The sequence below is a fragment of the Scophthalmus maximus genome, chromosome 1 (genome assembly GCF_022379125.1).
Source record: "Scophthalmus maximus strain ysfricsl-2021 chromosome 1, ASM2237912v1, whole genome shotgun sequence".
Taxonomy (NCBI): domain Eukaryota; kingdom Metazoa; phylum Chordata; class Actinopteri; order Pleuronectiformes; family Scophthalmidae; genus Scophthalmus; species Scophthalmus maximus.
The window spans coordinates 6,412,915-6,429,640 of NC_061515.1; the positions used below are offsets into that span (position 1 = coordinate 6,412,915).

The window sequence follows — 16,726 nt, forward strand, 5'->3', positions numbered from 1 at the left end:
GGATAGCAAGACGATGATAAGATATTCCTCCAGTCATTAACAATTGTAGCAGTGGTCCTCCCTGCAGTCCAAAGCCGAGCCTATATATTCTCTGGACACTGTCTTTTTAAACTTAATTAATAGCATCATTAGGAGGCATGTTGTACTTAGAAACAAAACAAGTTTTGCATCTGTGAGTTTCTCTGGTTAGGCAGGAAGTCCTTGTTGCAGTCTCATTACCTGTATGCAGAAAAAGGAAAATTGTTCATTTTAAGCAGAGCTGTTGCCCATTAGTCCTCTGAGCTTCAGTGAGCTTGGACTCTGGCAGCATTTTTTAAATTATAATTTTTTTGGTACTTGGTTTCATCACATTCACGTTTGTGCATGTGTCTGCATTGCATCTGTTTTGTGAGTTTGAATTTTGTTCTGTAATTCGTGCGTGTGCATACAGCGGAGTGTGGTGGCAGTTTCAAGGGTGAGTCTACAGGGCGGATCCTCTCTCCTGGGTATCCCTTCCCCTACGACAACAACCTGAGGTGCACCTGGACAATTGAGGTCAACTCCGGCAACATTGTCAGGTATCTCAAGTTTTCAAAATTTGTCAACATTTGTGCATAAACTGTCCAGTAAAAATGAAATATGGTTTGCCATTTTCATGTGTAACTTTTTGTAACGAGACTTAAAAAACAAAGTTGGCACCCAAGATTATTATTCTTCTAAAGAAACTAATATATTAGGAGTAAATTTAAATCAACAACAGTGGATTGTGTGGTAAAACTAAATGGAATTTGATTGACGATATTGAGAGACTGCAGTTTAAACAGAAGCAACTTGCCTTGAACTGAACTGAACTGAAGGATGTTGATTTAAAGGGGCAGCAAGAGAGAAAGCTTGTCTCTCTCTTTGTTGTTGTTGGTGATTTTACTGCACTTACGGGACCATGGCGCTAACCACTAGGCCAAAAGCCCTGAGTCATAAGCGATGTTCGTCAGCGCGTCTCTCTTAATGTGTCGGCGAGTGATGTTTACAAACTGCACACGCAGTGTTGTGTGGTGCTGTCTGCACCATTTTTGTTGTTTTTCGATTTACAAAAAAAATCAGAACCAACAGCTAGCGGACCGTGAGGAAATATTCACAGATTTAAGAAAACGAGTGTATTGGATTAAAGTCGCTTGTTTGTCTGCCACTTAAAATACATCCTTAATTAACTGAGGTCATCCTTACTTGACCTGACTACAAAAGACTTGAAGATGAGAACAACCTAAAAATATTTTTCACTCAAGTCGGGTTCAGTTAAAATTTTAAACATGAAGAGTTCCTCTCTAAATCTAGATGTCATCAAGAGAAACAGCCTGCAGCATCTACATTAACAATGACTGGGAGAGGGACTTTGTAGACACTGACAGCACCCAGGGGAATTTTCCTGGGACATGGAAGCATTTCTTTTGGTTGAGAGCATCTAGTTTTATTGTAAATTAAAACCTGTTTTGGAGTAGAGGTTGAAGTAAACATGGTAGGATTCCATTAAGACAGAAGCTGCTTCAGGCCATCTCTTGATGAGACTGCAGATAAGTATTTCTCTTGTATTTCTTACTTTGACAGAAATGGATTGATTGTAGAAGATCTTAACTGAATTGCCCAAAAGCATGGAAACACTGTTTATAGATAGAGCTCATCCCATTTTGCCTGCAATCTTGGGGACATTTGTTTTTGTTGTATTTATTCAATAAACTGTCTCTTAAGCTGAATGCATCACAGTCTCACTGATCACACTGTATGTTCGCGTTAGGAACAGACTTGGCTTCAGCGTAAAAATCTCCTGTTTTCATGTCTCCCAGTCTACAGTTTCTTGCATTTGACACTGAGGCATCCCACGACATCCTGAAGGTGTGGGACGGCCCTCCTGAGAACGAGATGTCTCTGAAGGAGGTTAGCGGTTCACTGCTGCCGGAAGGAATCCACTCCACTCTCAACGTTGTCACGATTCAGTTTGAAACTGACTTTTACATCACCAAGTCTGGTTTTGCCATTGACTTCTCCAGTGAGTATTTCCTTCTGAGAAGTTGACGTATTGTAGATGGTCTTTGCTCTTTGTGAGAATCACTCTAAAAAGTTGAAAAACATCTGGTCTATAGTATAACGTTACTCATATAATTTTTAATGCCACTTAATATGGTACCAAACATGTTTATGAATTATCATCACACTAGTGCTGTCAACACAGTTCATAATAGGCATGTGTCTTGCATGATGTAATGAGCATTATTGAAGCTTCATACTTTGTTGATTTCTAATGAGGATGTTCATCAAACTGAAGGATAGTAGGATTTAATGTTGTTCACCTTCTTGTCATGTGGATCTCTCACTATACAGTGAAAGTCCTGTATATGTCACATTTGACCGTTCACCAACGTTTGCTTTTGTAATACTAATGCAATCTACATGCTCTCGTGATGAGTAGCTTCAACACCAAGAACCTAGAGGTGTAGCAGTTCCTTAACACCTCGTGTATGAAAGATTTGTTAATGTTTTCATTCTCTTCAGTACACAGTCATGGTAGCCTAATGTAAAAATCAATGACACAGGATTCACTGCATGTGTTTGAAGCTGTAATCAATTCTGGAGAAGCATACTGTACTTAGACACCCTCTTTGCCTCAGGCTGGTGGTATTGGCCAGCAGTAGTCTTGCTGGGCCCAATCATTTCCTTTGAAAATATCCATAAAATATATTTATATTCTTAGTTTAGACCTCATGTACATGTGGAAATGTCTGCAACAGCTACAAAACAGACGTGCCAAATGTTGAATCTGGTTGTGTCAGTTGAAACTCCTGCAGACGTCTTTCAATGATTGGCTTGTGATGGTAACCATCAAATCCTGGTTATGAAGTTACACTTATGTTCACCATCTATGTAGAATTGAGGTTAAGTGTTTCTTTATTAAAATGTGGATCATTGGGATCCCTTGTTTCGCAAACGTTAAATATCATTCACTGATTATTTTTAAAATCTTTAAAAAAAATAAAAATCTGATAATCAAATATATTGTGCTGCGCATGACATCCATTAATCACATCATATACAACATGATTACCGTAGCCTCTTTTGTGTTTTATATTATTTTTATTTCATTTATTTTTTCTAGATGTCTTTTTTATTCAGAAAAAAACAACAACAATCCACAAAGCTTCAATATAGTTAACTTTGTTATGTTTCTCAATAAATTCTGTGAAGATGGGAGTATTTGAAGAATCCATCAGATATTACCAGATCATTCTCGCGGCTCTGGGCTGCTGCACAGCTGCGGTTTAGGAAAACAGATTAGGAGAACATGGCAGCATTTTGACTGATATCAGTTAGTAATCTGCTTTGTGCTGTAACTCTGTTTGAGCCACGGTTTCAGCTTGACAGCTGTCTACCATGTGATATGATATCGTGTGTGTGTATGTGTGCTCTCTTGTGTTTATTGATTCCCTTCACATTTCATACGCATGCGTTTCTATGTATGTGTGAGTCACACGTGTGTGCGCTTGCCCTTCAGGTTCGCTTGCGACAGCCTGCAGAGATCCAGGTATTCCCATGAATGGCAGTCGCAACGGAGAAGGGCGGGAGCCTGGTGACTCGGTGACCTTCTCCTGTGATCCGGGATATGAATTGCAGGGCGAGAGCAGAATCACCTGCATCCAAGTGGAAAATAGATACTACTGGCAACCCAGCCCTCCAGCCTGCATTGGTGAGAGAGAGAGAGATGGTGTGAGCTAGAGAGAGAGAAGAGGGAATGTGTGGAGGAGATACAGGTATATGGATTGAAGGAGAGAGGAGAGAAGGAAGTATTGGGGATCAGAATGATGGTAAGAGGAAGAGGGAGAAAGGGAGTTTTTCTATTAACTGGCTGCAGCCGATGCTATAATTCTCCCTCACTGATGTCTTAAAAATATGTGGAGGATAAACAAGACTCTTCAGCTGTGTTTGAGTTTTTGCCAACCCTTATGTGGACAAATCTACTTCTGTAGCCAGTCAAAGGCTGAGTACTCTAAAGTCTCCCAACACATTGCCGTATTAGAGCTTAACAGCTAATTACTTAACAATGCAATTAGAAATAATTACACTAAGTAGGTCCAAAGAAACCTAGATGTTTTTGAGCTGCTGCCAACTGGTCTAAGCGAGTGTCTTTTTCTTTTTTTTCTTTTTTTCTTGGGCTGGGAAGCGCTAGGAATTTGTAGGTCTTGCAATGCAATTACAAGATCACGCTACTGAGCATAACGTAATACCACCAGGAGCAAGTCTGTTTGAGTCAGACCTTTGATGTAAATGTCCTTATACTAATTTGCTATCACACTAAACAAGAGCAGCACACTCATCAGTTCGGTGCTAACACTGACAACTGACAGCTGTTACTTCATTCATCAAACTCACAAATGACAAGGAAGCTTTTTATAAGACATTAAGAGTTAAATACAAAGAATATCCTGTGATATTCTCAGGCGGCAAAGATGTCATTTAAAAAATTCACAAACAGAATCCATACCAAAAAATTCAGACATTTCCATATTCAGTGGTTGATAATTAAATTGTCTAAATATCTGGCCAGTTTCATATGTGATACAGTATCTGCCAGAATTTTCAGTCCCATTGAAATACAGTTATATACTGGAACAAAGTGTTGTTAAAAGTTTAATAACTTTAAAAACCAAGTCTATTCCGAGAAGCGGGGATGCATGTTGTTGCTTGAATAATTCATAGTTCAACTGCATATTTGTTCTCCTTGTTTATCAAATGCAACAAAAAAAAATCAAAGCATTTTTTTCCGTGTTGAGCTGACCTGTTGAACACTGAATAAAACTCTTTAGAGGCTACAACAGAATCTAATTGGGAAAGGGTAAGAAAATGTCAGAAAAAAATCGCTCATATATGCATCGTTCTCATCAACTCTTCTTTTGTTTTTTTATCTTTCAAGCACCCTGTGGTGGGAATGTGACTGGATCTTCAGGATTCATCCTCTCTCCTAACTACCCCAACCCCTACCCACACAGCAAAGACTGTGACTGGCTTATTGCTGTACACTCAGACTATGTCATCTCCTTGGCGTTTATCAGGTAATATGAGAGGCTGGCATGTCCGCTTTGTTCAGCTGCTTTTAGTCAAAAAGTAAAGCATAAGAAACCTAAATGTGAAAAGAAAAAAACGGGCTAAAATTACCATAAGCACGCAGCATCGCAAAGCACATGAGTTTCAGTTATTTAGAACAATTATTAATAATTAATTGATAATGCAAATTCTGGAATTTAAGGCTTATGGTGAATATGAACAGTGGATCTGATAAAAAAAACCCGCTGGGGGACTGTAAAGGAAGTGTTGTGCCTCAAGCACATGGTCCAGTGGCTCACAAGATGAAGCTTTGCCTTGTTTGTAACCTAGCTGAAACAGAATGGACTCAGTTCTCAGTGGATGCACGGCAGCTCAGGCTGCGCTGTGGAATTGCTTGTTTTCTGCAGTGGAACCAGGTATAACACCATAGTATTGAGCAAAGTTGGCCATGTGTGATAAGCGGAGAAGCTGAGTTTGAGCCCAGGTGTGGTGGGAGATAGAGGCGAAGCAGCAGAGCCTCTACAAACACCCAGAGGGCAGGTATTCCTGCCACTCTGCGGGAGTGTGGTGAATCAGGATTTCTGGATGACCAATGTACAAACTGCAGGTAGAACTGTGTTCTGAGCGCAGCGCATTTCCTAGCCTCAATGATTCACAGACAACAAGCTTGAATTATTAATTGCAATCCAAGCATGTAACGGCAATACTGTCAGATAAAACTCACTGATTGGCCCCAGGGTACATTTCATGGTCATAGTCTTCTCTTGACTTTTCAGTGTTATTTTGATTCGTGTCATGGAGGGCTAGAGAAGAAGCACAGGTACACGGGCTCTTGCTGCACTCCCACCCACGCTCCCCTTTCTTGAGGCAAAGGAGAGAACGTTTTTTTTGTTTTTTTCCAACTTTGTCCTTCAAGACAAACATCTCATGCAGTTAGCATAATGCTGCTTTCTCCCTTGGGAATGCCAAAATGAAAGGATGGAGTTATGATTTCAAATTGGAGTTGCCTTGATCCAACTCAAATGCAATTATCTCCAAGCTATTTACATTTTTGTCATAAACCGCGCTCATTATTTTGAAAACAAATGCGCTCCTCTTTCACTGCAGCTCGTGATTTGATATACAGCGCTACAATTGAAGCGATCTTTTCACACTGCATTGCCAGTGCCGTCTGGGAAGATTTTGTGCCACCGCAATGTCACAACAATTTAATCTCTTCTCACCTCTTCGGGGAGATATCTTTTTGTATCTCTTTGTCTGGAGATGCAAAAACAAATCGCTTGGCATGACTCACTCCTAGCACTGCGATGCACACTCTAATTTTGAAACCCTAATGCATTCTAAATCTCTCATACAATCTGTACAATCTGGTGGTTAAGACTGCGCAAAATAATAACCGTTTTATCTCTCATTTGTCTGTTTCTTTTACTTGTCACAGCTTCAGCATTGAGCCAAACTATGATTTCTTGTATATCTATGATGGGCCAGACAGCAGTGCCCATCTGATTGGCAGTTTCCAAGACAGTAAACTTCCTGAGAAGATTGAGAGCACTTCCAACTTCATGTACTTGGCATTTCGTAGCGACGGCTCTGTGAGCTACACCGGCTTTCATTTGGAATACAAAGGTACTCTGAAGGCCTGTGCAAGTAGGATTCTTTATGCATTTTCAAAGAATATGTTTATGTATAACAGCAGGGGATTTTGTTCGATACATATATAAATGAATTAGAAAAGGTCTTTGAAGTGTGATACTGTATGTATGTATGCTACACAATTACTTTTTCCAACTTTGATGCCAGCTGTGAGAATAACCTCTGATTCATGTATACCATGTCTTTTTTTTAAACAGTTGAAGTGGTTAAACACCTTTGTAGCTTGTAGAAGTATTGACTTATTTCTGCTGAATTAGAAACCCATTTCTCTTTATACAGCTGTCGCTGTTCTGAAAGCATTGTTCTTCTGATTGGCAGCAAAACTGCGGGAGGCGTGTTTTGATCCAGGGAATGTGATGAATGGCACTAGAATGGGTACAGACTACAAGCTGGGATCTATGGTGACATTTCACTGCGAGGCTGGCTATCTACTGCAGGGTTACTCCACTCTGACGTGTGTCATGGGCAACAGCAAGCGACCAGAGTGGGACAGAGCCAAACCAAGCTGTCAAGGTAAGAGGCAACACGCTGACAATAACAGAACACCTGAGTGGGAGATAACTGCACTCCAGCTAGTTGGTCAATATTTGATACCGTGTGATACCAGAAGGATGCTGTGTAGAAACAAGTCGAAGTGGGATGCACGCTTCTCTTGCAGTTTGCAGGGGATGTAAACTCAGAGGGGACAATTGTATTGCAGATGTGGATGACTTAGATCAGTGCAGTTAATGTCAGAGACCATGTGTGGTGTGTTAAAACAATCCAGGTTATCTAGTCTGGTGCAGTATTCTTTTGCTGACACCTCCAAAAGAGGAACTGCATGTAAGAAGCTTGAAAGTTTAAATTTTCCTTCTCTGCAAAACACACTCAGATTTAAAGTACGGTTTCAACAAGCAGAACCCGATCAGTCTACTCAGACTAGTATAAATCAACAACAAATGGATAGCAATAGAATGTCCATGTGCATATCAAAATTCAAAACATTAATTGACCAACCCATGGATCCAATAAAGTGAATCCAAATAAAACATGCAGTTTCAGTTCATCTAAGCAATATTGACATTCTAACAAGTGTTGACATACAGTAAACTAGTTAAAAATAAGCCATTATATAGATTTATAGAGTATTGTAAAAGACATAATATGACAGGTAATGTTGTTTGTAATTCTCAGCCACATCTAAAGTGTGGGCATTTCATAGAGCTGTGCAGCATCACAGTGATCAGTGTCAAGGATAGAAGTGAGAAAAGATGTGAGGAACTTCCCAGTGCCTCCTCCCTCTAGTAGCATGACACCATTTTTAATACCATTGAAGTGTATAATCATCCCAGGTTGAATAAGAACTCTGCTCTCAATTTCAGCAGTGGGGAACGGGGGCACCCCCCCACCAGGGAACTATTCATTACTTCTACCCATGTAACTTCACTGAGCAGCCCCGGAGTGATCTGCTTTACCGAAGCCTCCTTCGGAATACTTGTCATTTAGTATATTAAAAAAAAAAAAATCTAAAAACATTGAAACCTTACTCAATTTCTGAAATCCTGCAATCTCGCATTTTTATTAAGATTGCATACAGTATAACCTCAAATTATACAAAACATTTTTTTTATTCGTCGATTTTGCATTTGGAGATAATCTAAGCTCTTTATAAATAAAGGTCAAATAATGACATTCATATATATCCCATAAACAGACTTAAGTGCTAACTCTTTTTCCCCCCCTGGGCATTAAGGTTATTCCTAATCATCTGTCATACAAAATGGCTTTGCAATGAGCCCACTTCTCCTTACAACAAAACAGACGGATAAATGACTGATCCATTTCCACATTCAATCTTTTACATCAGCACCTCTGCTTGCTTTGATTCATCTTCTCCTGTGCTGACCACTCAAACAGCAGTGACACGTGCGTTGAGTGGGTCACGTGGGATTCAGCGCAGCTGGTGACGCGTCGCTCCAACAAATGAGTGTGTGTTTGTTTTACACTCGAGGCTCCCCCCCCGGGTGGCTCGGTCTCGGTGGTCCGAGCCGAGTGCGTTTGAAGGTCTCTTGGCAAATTAGGTATTTAGGTAACAGCTCAAGATTGCACTCAGGGATGAAACGCAGGTGCAGGACAGACCACTTCTTGAATAATGAATATCTAAGTTTGTGAGGTACAAGCTATCATTTTTTTGGGAGCTAGGCAGGTGTTTGGTTACCCAGCTGTTGTGGTTGGGGTCTTCACTGTGGCTTTTGGCAGCACAAACTGTATTATTGCATACTAGATTAAGTGGGATGGTATTTTCTAATGTTCTAATCAATTAAGACTGTAAATAATTATCTTCCAACTTCAAACCAAGAGCATCTGGGTTTTTCTATGTACACTGTCTGCTGACAGAAAGCCTGCTTTGGCTGAAGAGTTGAATCAAAAGTTTCTGAAAACACGCCGCTAGGCCATACAGTCTGATTAAAATCACAGGCATGTGGTACTTTTTGTGATGATGTGTTTTGTTGATTGATGGTGTTTTTCTGGATTTGGAAGTACTTCTCCTTGTTGTTTTGTTTCCCTTTTGGGTTTTAACCCTGTAAACACAAGGCAGGCTTCCTTTTCAGTCGAATAACATTTCACTTTCCTTTTAAAAATGTCCCCAAATTATTTCTCAAATGTCAAATTATTTCCGTATGCTGGCCAACGTTACATTGTCAGCAACTGAAAGTTCAAAGGTGACTGTCTAATTTTAAGGGTATGAACTGCTTACCTTTGCACTTGTGCCAGTTTAGAATGGATTTGCTGATTGTATTGTATTGCCTTATTTCCCCAGGTATTGTAAGCTGGTCGCATTTCACATTTTGTTAACTGTGTTTCTCTGTGCTTCTCTTCCTGCCCCTGCAGCTCCCTGCGGAGGTCACTTCACAGGCTCAGAGGGAACTGTGCTGTCCCCAAACTATCCTCATAATTACACCAGAGGCCAGAGCTGTGTCTATGACATCTTCGTCCCCGGGGACTTTGGTAAGCGTTTCAAGCAATTTTACAGATGCAGAGAGTTGCAGTTGCCAAAATAGAATGTGTGTAGGTGTCCAAAAATAGTTGTGCATGAAACATAATGTGAGGGGAGGAGCCTAATAGAGATAATTGCCTCTGTGTGTTTTCAGTTAATGGTAATGATGAAAGATAAAAGAAGACAGTGCACCACTAAACAAAACATTCATACTTGTTTAAATCATTTCCCAGTTGCACTTAATCTGCGTTTCATTCATTGCAATTTTATATGTTTGGATTGGTATATTTGATGGTTACTGCTTTGGACACTCTGTTTAAACACTTGTTTGCCGCAAGATTTATATTTCAATTCTTATATTCCGTACTTGCTTCATATTTTGTAATGGAACTGGCATAATATGGAGTCAATGGTTGCACAATGAATAGTCAAAGGTCAGTGATGACCACTACTATTGGTCCCAGTGGTGTGTCTGATGGATTCACAGTTAATCAATACAAAATGTTAGACTTCCATATCCACATTCTGTTGGGACTGATTCCCTCTCTCTTGGTTGGGTTAAAACACAACCAGAAGAATTGAAGTATTTGGCCTTTAGAAGGAGGTGTGGAAGCAGCAACGGATCAAGGCAAACAGAAATTGATTGTGTTGACATGAAAAATGCTCTGTACTGTAGTTAATGGAGAGTAAGGTCAAGTGGTGGAGGGCTGTGGGGAATAGGCGGCGCAGGCAAATGCAGAGCTCCTCGGTTTATCCAAGGGGCTCTGTATATACATAATTCAACAAAGATCTCTCGAAGACCTTGATGCGCTTCACCTCAATATTCCATGTTAGCCACGAAGAGCTGCTGAAATCGTAGGCAGGGATGTTTGTACTGTAAAGCCCTGATGATCCAACATGACAGTTTAAGTCCTGTATTGGCTTTTCCCACTGCTCACGAAGCCCAGGAACCCGCAGGTTGTTGTTTTTAAAAACAATAAATATTATATGTAAATTTAGCTTTGCTGAAACTGCCTGCAGAGACTTAATAGAGTGTTGAAGTCGCCAGGCAACTTTCCCAACTGGGCCTGTGAATTTATTCCAGGGACTGCAGACTCTGAGGCGTTTGGAAAGTCCCTCTGAAGAATGGGTGGCTTGAGGCAAATGTATAATAGGATCGAACAAAGCAATGGGGATTCACTTGGGAAGAGCAGAAAAAATCCTAGATATGATGTTGCAATAATTCTTGAATTATCTAAACGATGTGCCTCATATTTCTTTAGTAATGTGTGTAAAACAAGCTGCTTAGTTTTTGCTGTAAGACAATCAACAAAAACTGAGCTCATGTATGTGCTATTAGAAAACTGGCCACTGGCTTGATATACAGTACAGCATTTTGAAAATGAGCACCACTTTTAGACACATTTAATCATTTTTATTTTGACTTACTTGACCTGTTATAGATATATGTATTTAAAATGTTTCTAAATGTTATCATGTTAGTGTTGTCAAAAAAAAAAAAACTTAGCTGGTTCAGAGTGGGAAACAATATATTTAAGATGATTATGTAATGTGTCCTTGATGATTATTTATAGGATGTTTGATGGAGTTAGTGCCAGTGCAGCCTGTCATTATGTTTGACGGATGGTTACCAGGCTTGCAACCAGCCATTAGCTGTTGGTAGCCAGCATAAAAGCTCAAGTTTAAATTGATGATCATTATAAAAATGGATTTCACTGAAATGTAGCTGATTAGTGTAACTAATAATTAAAAGCAAAAATTAATTTGAAAAACATATGTTTTTAATTGCATGGTACCGAGTTGCCTCAAGTATACTGCAGTTGAAACAGTAGGAAAAATAATTATCTCCTGTAAGCCTGATCAGATCTATACTTTTATCACTCGTACCCCAAACATGTTGGACGGATTTGCAACAGGACTGGAACATGTTGTCCATATCTGAGGAAATGATGATAGGATAACCTGATTTTGTGTTACAGTGTGCAATATCGCCATGTTCCTAGATCTTGGCAGTTCTCTCACAGATGATGAGATTATCACAGGAAGTGAAAAATCTCCCTTTAATTTTGAGCTTTGCCAGTTGTGTGAGTGTGAGCCAGTAAGTGATGTTTTCAACACATTTGGCTGTCTTGTTGCTTCAGTCACTGGCCGAGTGGTGAAGAGTAAATAAACGTAAAAGCATCCCTCTCATTTTCCTTCTGCACCAAGTTGAAGAATTTCACCTTTCTTCTGTAGTCGTCGTGTTGTCAAACCGTGTTGACAGTGGTTTAGATCTTTTTGCCCGGGGCAGCTGTTGCTGTCAAGCCCTGCAGTGTAAGCCATTATCTACATAGAATCTAAAAAAAAAAAAATTCTAATTACAAGACTTTTGCATGCACACGAATAGGGCTACTGCTAATGAAATGATCAGCTACATTTTTGTTTTGCTGAGATCCTCTGAGAGGTTGTCACTGCAGAGGATTGTGATGGCACAGAAATTGTTTAAGAAGTGATACACGTGTTGGATGTTACATGTCCTGGCAGAAATTTTGTTCAGTTGTATCATAGTACAGGTTTTGTAGATTCACTGTACTTACCCAGGCTGTCATGGTTACCGTTTCACTGACCGAACCAATCCTGGGAAAAGCTGCATCCGTCTGTCTGTTTTCCTTTGGACTCCGTTTTTCCATGCCACCTTATGCATGTATGCATATAATAAACATCCATCCAGAACATCATAATGCGCTGCAGTGTAATCTAGTACAATTCTGCCTGAAATGTTTCTCTCACCTCAGTCACACAGACATCGCCTTTTTGCAAAGATTTTTCTGGTCCTACATGACACAAATTTACAATTTGTATACCTGGTTTCTACTCGCAACCATGTGCATACATTACATGTTAATATTGACATTTATGAACTATATCGCAGTGGATGAACATAAAAATGATGATAAAACCAGAGCTAAAAGCACACCGTGTGCATGGTCTGTTAAAATGGCTCTACATTAATTTGCTAGCCATCATTTTCGGAACCTCAACACTGGTGCTCTGTGCAGAGCTTGTTTTACTTTGCAGCATTCAGATGTCATTAAAGTACAATGTGCATTTGTCCTGCCCTTTAATGTTTAATCATTCTGTCAGAAATAATGGTTGTAGTCATATTTCAAACAATAACTGAGCTTCTTTTTTACAGAGATGAATTATTCATGACACTCAACCTTAGCCTTGGGCACTGCTTATAAACACACGGAAGTACAGTACCCCACAGGAATTCACTTGTTTACACCAAGTTACAACTTCAGTGGCTGGCGTATAACTTTTTGTCCTGTACTTCCAGTAGGATATGGTATTAAGTAACATAAACTTGTCTGAATGTTCAGAACCACATTGCGTGCACTAGTACACAGGAAAAATTACACACATGACAAAGATGCCAAACTTTGCTTTAGGTTTAACCTGTAACTATGTTTTAAGCACATTCAAAATGTGCCTGTCGTTTGTAGCAGTCTTACAAAAAAGAGCCTGATGGGGGGTTAATGGGTTCTATTTACAAACTCAATGTCACCCCATTATCAAAGTGATAATGTGATGTGCGTGAACATCGATGACAAAAAAGTCAACTCTGCGTCTCCCAGGGTCGCCAGCAACACAGTTTTCAATTGATTGGATGAAAGAGCGATGACATTATATTTATAAATATATATATTTTACAGTTTGTAAAGTGTTTTTTTAAGTCCAGAATATGTGATTGTTTGGTGCAGCCTCCTTCAAGGCTTCAGAGGTGAGCCAAATTCTTCTAATTAGCACGAACATCAACAATATTTATTTTATATATATATTTTTTTTTCTTTTCTTTTTTTCTTTTGAAATGTGGCATGTGCTGTTTTGCTTTGAATTGGGTCATGCCTGAAATATTGAAAGTGATAAGTAGCAACATTCACTCCAAAGATCATTAACTTTGTAGATAACCTTTGAAAAAATCTCTTAAAACCTGAGATGATTGTCAGAAGCCATTTACTTTTAAGTCTAACCTGTAAGGCTTTTCTTGCACACTCTGCAGTAGTATCACTATATATGCCTCTAACTCCTGACCTGATTTTTAGCAAGTTCTTTTTTAGGTATTTATAGCATTAATTTTTTTCCACATTTGGTTAACTTTACAAATGTTGCATTTTATAGTTTGTGTATATGTCTGTATGATACTTACACCAACATATGCATAATGGTTGCCACAGACGGTGTCGGGAGGCGAGACAGGAGCACTGACAGATTGCAGTAATAAACCTCGGCTGTAACAAGATGGACAGAAAATGAATGAGCCAGATAGAGACTGTGGAAACTGCCATAGGTAAAGGGGGCGATTTGAACTACGAGAACGAGGCACACAGTTCTGAGCGGAATGTGAACGTCTCCAAGAGAACAAGTCGGATGGATAGTGTGATTATTAGAGTTCTAATGAGCGAGACAGGGAATGCGAGAAGAGGGAGAGAGAAAATGAGCGCTGCTGAGTGTGATCACAATAACGTTGACCCGGGGGCTTATTGTTGACTCATCAGAGATGTTCGCTGGAGAGTAAGATTGTGCCTGGGGCCATCCTAGTACATGACTAACTACATCCCACACAAAAACCATTACCTTGTCACTGCGTCAGTCTACAGTAAATACTGGACTCTCAAAGTGATGAACCTAATGTGAACTATGAACTTTACTCCCCCCCTGTGATGTGAATGGAATTTTATCTATGGGACCCCACAGATGCTTACATTTCGGATGTACAGTTTAATAAGAGCGTCTGTCTGTCACATTTGAGTTTGTATAACACTAACTTAAATGATTTTCTTTGACAACCTGACATTCTGAGTGCCCATTGCGCCAGTGCAATGGCTCGTGATAGTTTGTGAGATACGCTCCTGAAGAACACTGCAACTACTGTATGCTCTTTCAAAAGTCAAAAGCTACGAACGCTGTCAAAGCGAGCCCCCCAAAAAAGAGAGCTGGATGTAAATAAGCTAGTTGCATATCCTCGTCCACCGCTCTCTTGAAATGGACAATACTTGCAGCTTTATTTCAACAGAGGGGAGTTTTTGTCCAAGATGGAAGCTTAATGGACTGAATGCAGCTTTTGCCAAGGTGCAGCCACACTGTACCTGCCAAAAGGGCTGATGCAATGTCACTGTGATAATGGCTCATTAAAAATATATGCGTCTGTGCTGTCATACAATCCCTCTGGTTTCTGTAAATGAGGCTTGTGTATGCTGTCACAGCCCAGAATCTCAGAAGGCCGGTGCTGCCACAGAGCAAAGATGACAGGTGGCTCCTCCATAATTCATAGTCGGTAGGAGAAAACATATGCTGCCATTTTTCTTACCTTTTTTTTTGCTGTTGCCTGAGCTGTGTGCACCTTTAACACCTTATCTGCACTTTGTGCATATTTTGCCTCAAGGGACATGCACTGTATCTAATGCAATGGCTGTGGGCAAAAATAGCCTTGCATTAAAGTGGTGTCCTGAGCAATTGCTTTTCAGCACATGGCCCCATGATGGCTCACCTGGGTGATTGCAAACTTCTTTTTCCCACCATGCCATGTATCCTAAATGACCAACAACAATTTAGTAACACTCTAGTTAAGAAAAATATTCCACCTATATGATTCGTCACCACAGAACATTGGTGTGCTGGCATGCTTTGTCGGGTTTTAGCCAAACCGGAATAAAACGTAAAGAAGTTGAATGCTGCCGCTCCTCTGTAATCACAAATCCTGCGTTTAGGCATGACGGTGTCACATGGCATGAACAAGTATTCTCCTTGAATCTGGTCACATGAAGGTGTTTTCAGATAAACTGCTTAATACAGTGGACTGTGCAGAATGTTTTCATGCTCCATAACGTTTGCTGCCATAAAGGTGACGGTTTTATATACTTTAATAGTCAGACAAATAGTAGTAATATACTTTGTTAATATAATATGCAATACAAATAGACACGTTTGTTTATTGACTGCATGATAGAAAAAATAAAACATGAATATGTCTTATAGTGAAGTGACAATGATAATCTCTGAGCCCCTATTTCTGTGAGTGCAGGTAGTGCTGCTGATAGACATAACCGAAGGCAGTCCAGCAGCAGATTGGTTTGTCCATGTTAAATAGCAACAAAGAAACAGATAAATATTATTACCACAGGCACTAAAATGTGCAGTTCAAAGGGGACCCCTAACAATTACCCATAGCTCTTTTAGGTCCAACACGGATGTTTAGAGAGACATCAATTCATAAGCATTTAAACACGGTGATCATCATTTGTTAAACAGCAACCAGGCAACTCCACGATAACAACTCATTTAAAGAGAAATAACTTAACAGTATGTCTCTCTTGCAACCTGTATGTGTATGAGCCAGATAATATTCACAGTGTTGGATCTCAGTTTTGCATTGTGGAAGTTCTTGCCCGGCTGGCATAAATGAGTTTTATGGTAAATCATCAACTACACACACAAACACACAAGTGATCCAGGGGACTGTGCTCATTCATTCTGAAAGATCAAGTGGCAGAGCGAGGAGAGGGAGACTGAAAGGGCCTTTCTAAGATTATGACATTTCTCTTCCCTGCTGTATTGTAATGATCCTATCTGCAGTATACGCCCCTGGTTTTTGACAGGGAAAGCACTCCATCCAAAAAAGCCGAGATGATAAAGTAGCCAAATGAAAACTGAAAAGTACAGCAAAAGTTTACAGTGGAGGGGCCGTGGAAGTATTAAGCCAATCAGATATGTTGTCTATTTCCAGCCTCTGTTGCTCTGGTGTCCTCGTTATAGAGGAGCCCTTGGAATTTTATTTTCTTTTTTATAGGCCCAACCTTTAAAACGTAATCTGATATTTCTTAGCTCTTAAGTAATACTCATTTAGCCGAATTTAGATCCAGTCTCCAAATCCAATCTTCAAGGTGACCTGACACATTCTTAATAGATATCATTTATGTGTTGACAGAAATCTGGCCACTATGTTGAATATACAGTCAGTCATTAATATCCTAAATTGCCACTGATTTG

General features: G+C 39.8%; 1 protein-coding gene across 2 annotated transcripts in view; it reads left to right on the forward strand.

The window, feature by feature from the left end:
- LOC118312027 (CUB and sushi domain-containing protein 3-like) overlaps positions 1-16,726 on the forward strand; it is a 181,061-nt gene that overhangs the window by 75,050 nt on the left and 89,285 nt on the right. For both annotated transcript variants that reach the window (XM_047335105.1, XM_035636285.2), the window contains exons 25-31: positions 431-557; positions 1,818-2,020; positions 3,521-3,712; positions 4,937-5,075; positions 6,506-6,693; positions 7,039-7,233; positions 9,592-9,708. In XM_047335105.1, coding sequence (XP_047191061.1) covers positions 431-557; positions 1,818-2,020; positions 3,521-3,712; positions 4,937-5,075; positions 6,506-6,693; positions 7,039-7,233; positions 9,592-9,708 — 1,161 coding nt within the window. The remainder of the gene's footprint in view (positions 1-430; positions 558-1,817; positions 2,021-3,520; positions 3,713-4,936; positions 5,076-6,505; positions 6,694-7,038; positions 7,234-9,591; positions 9,709-16,726) is intronic.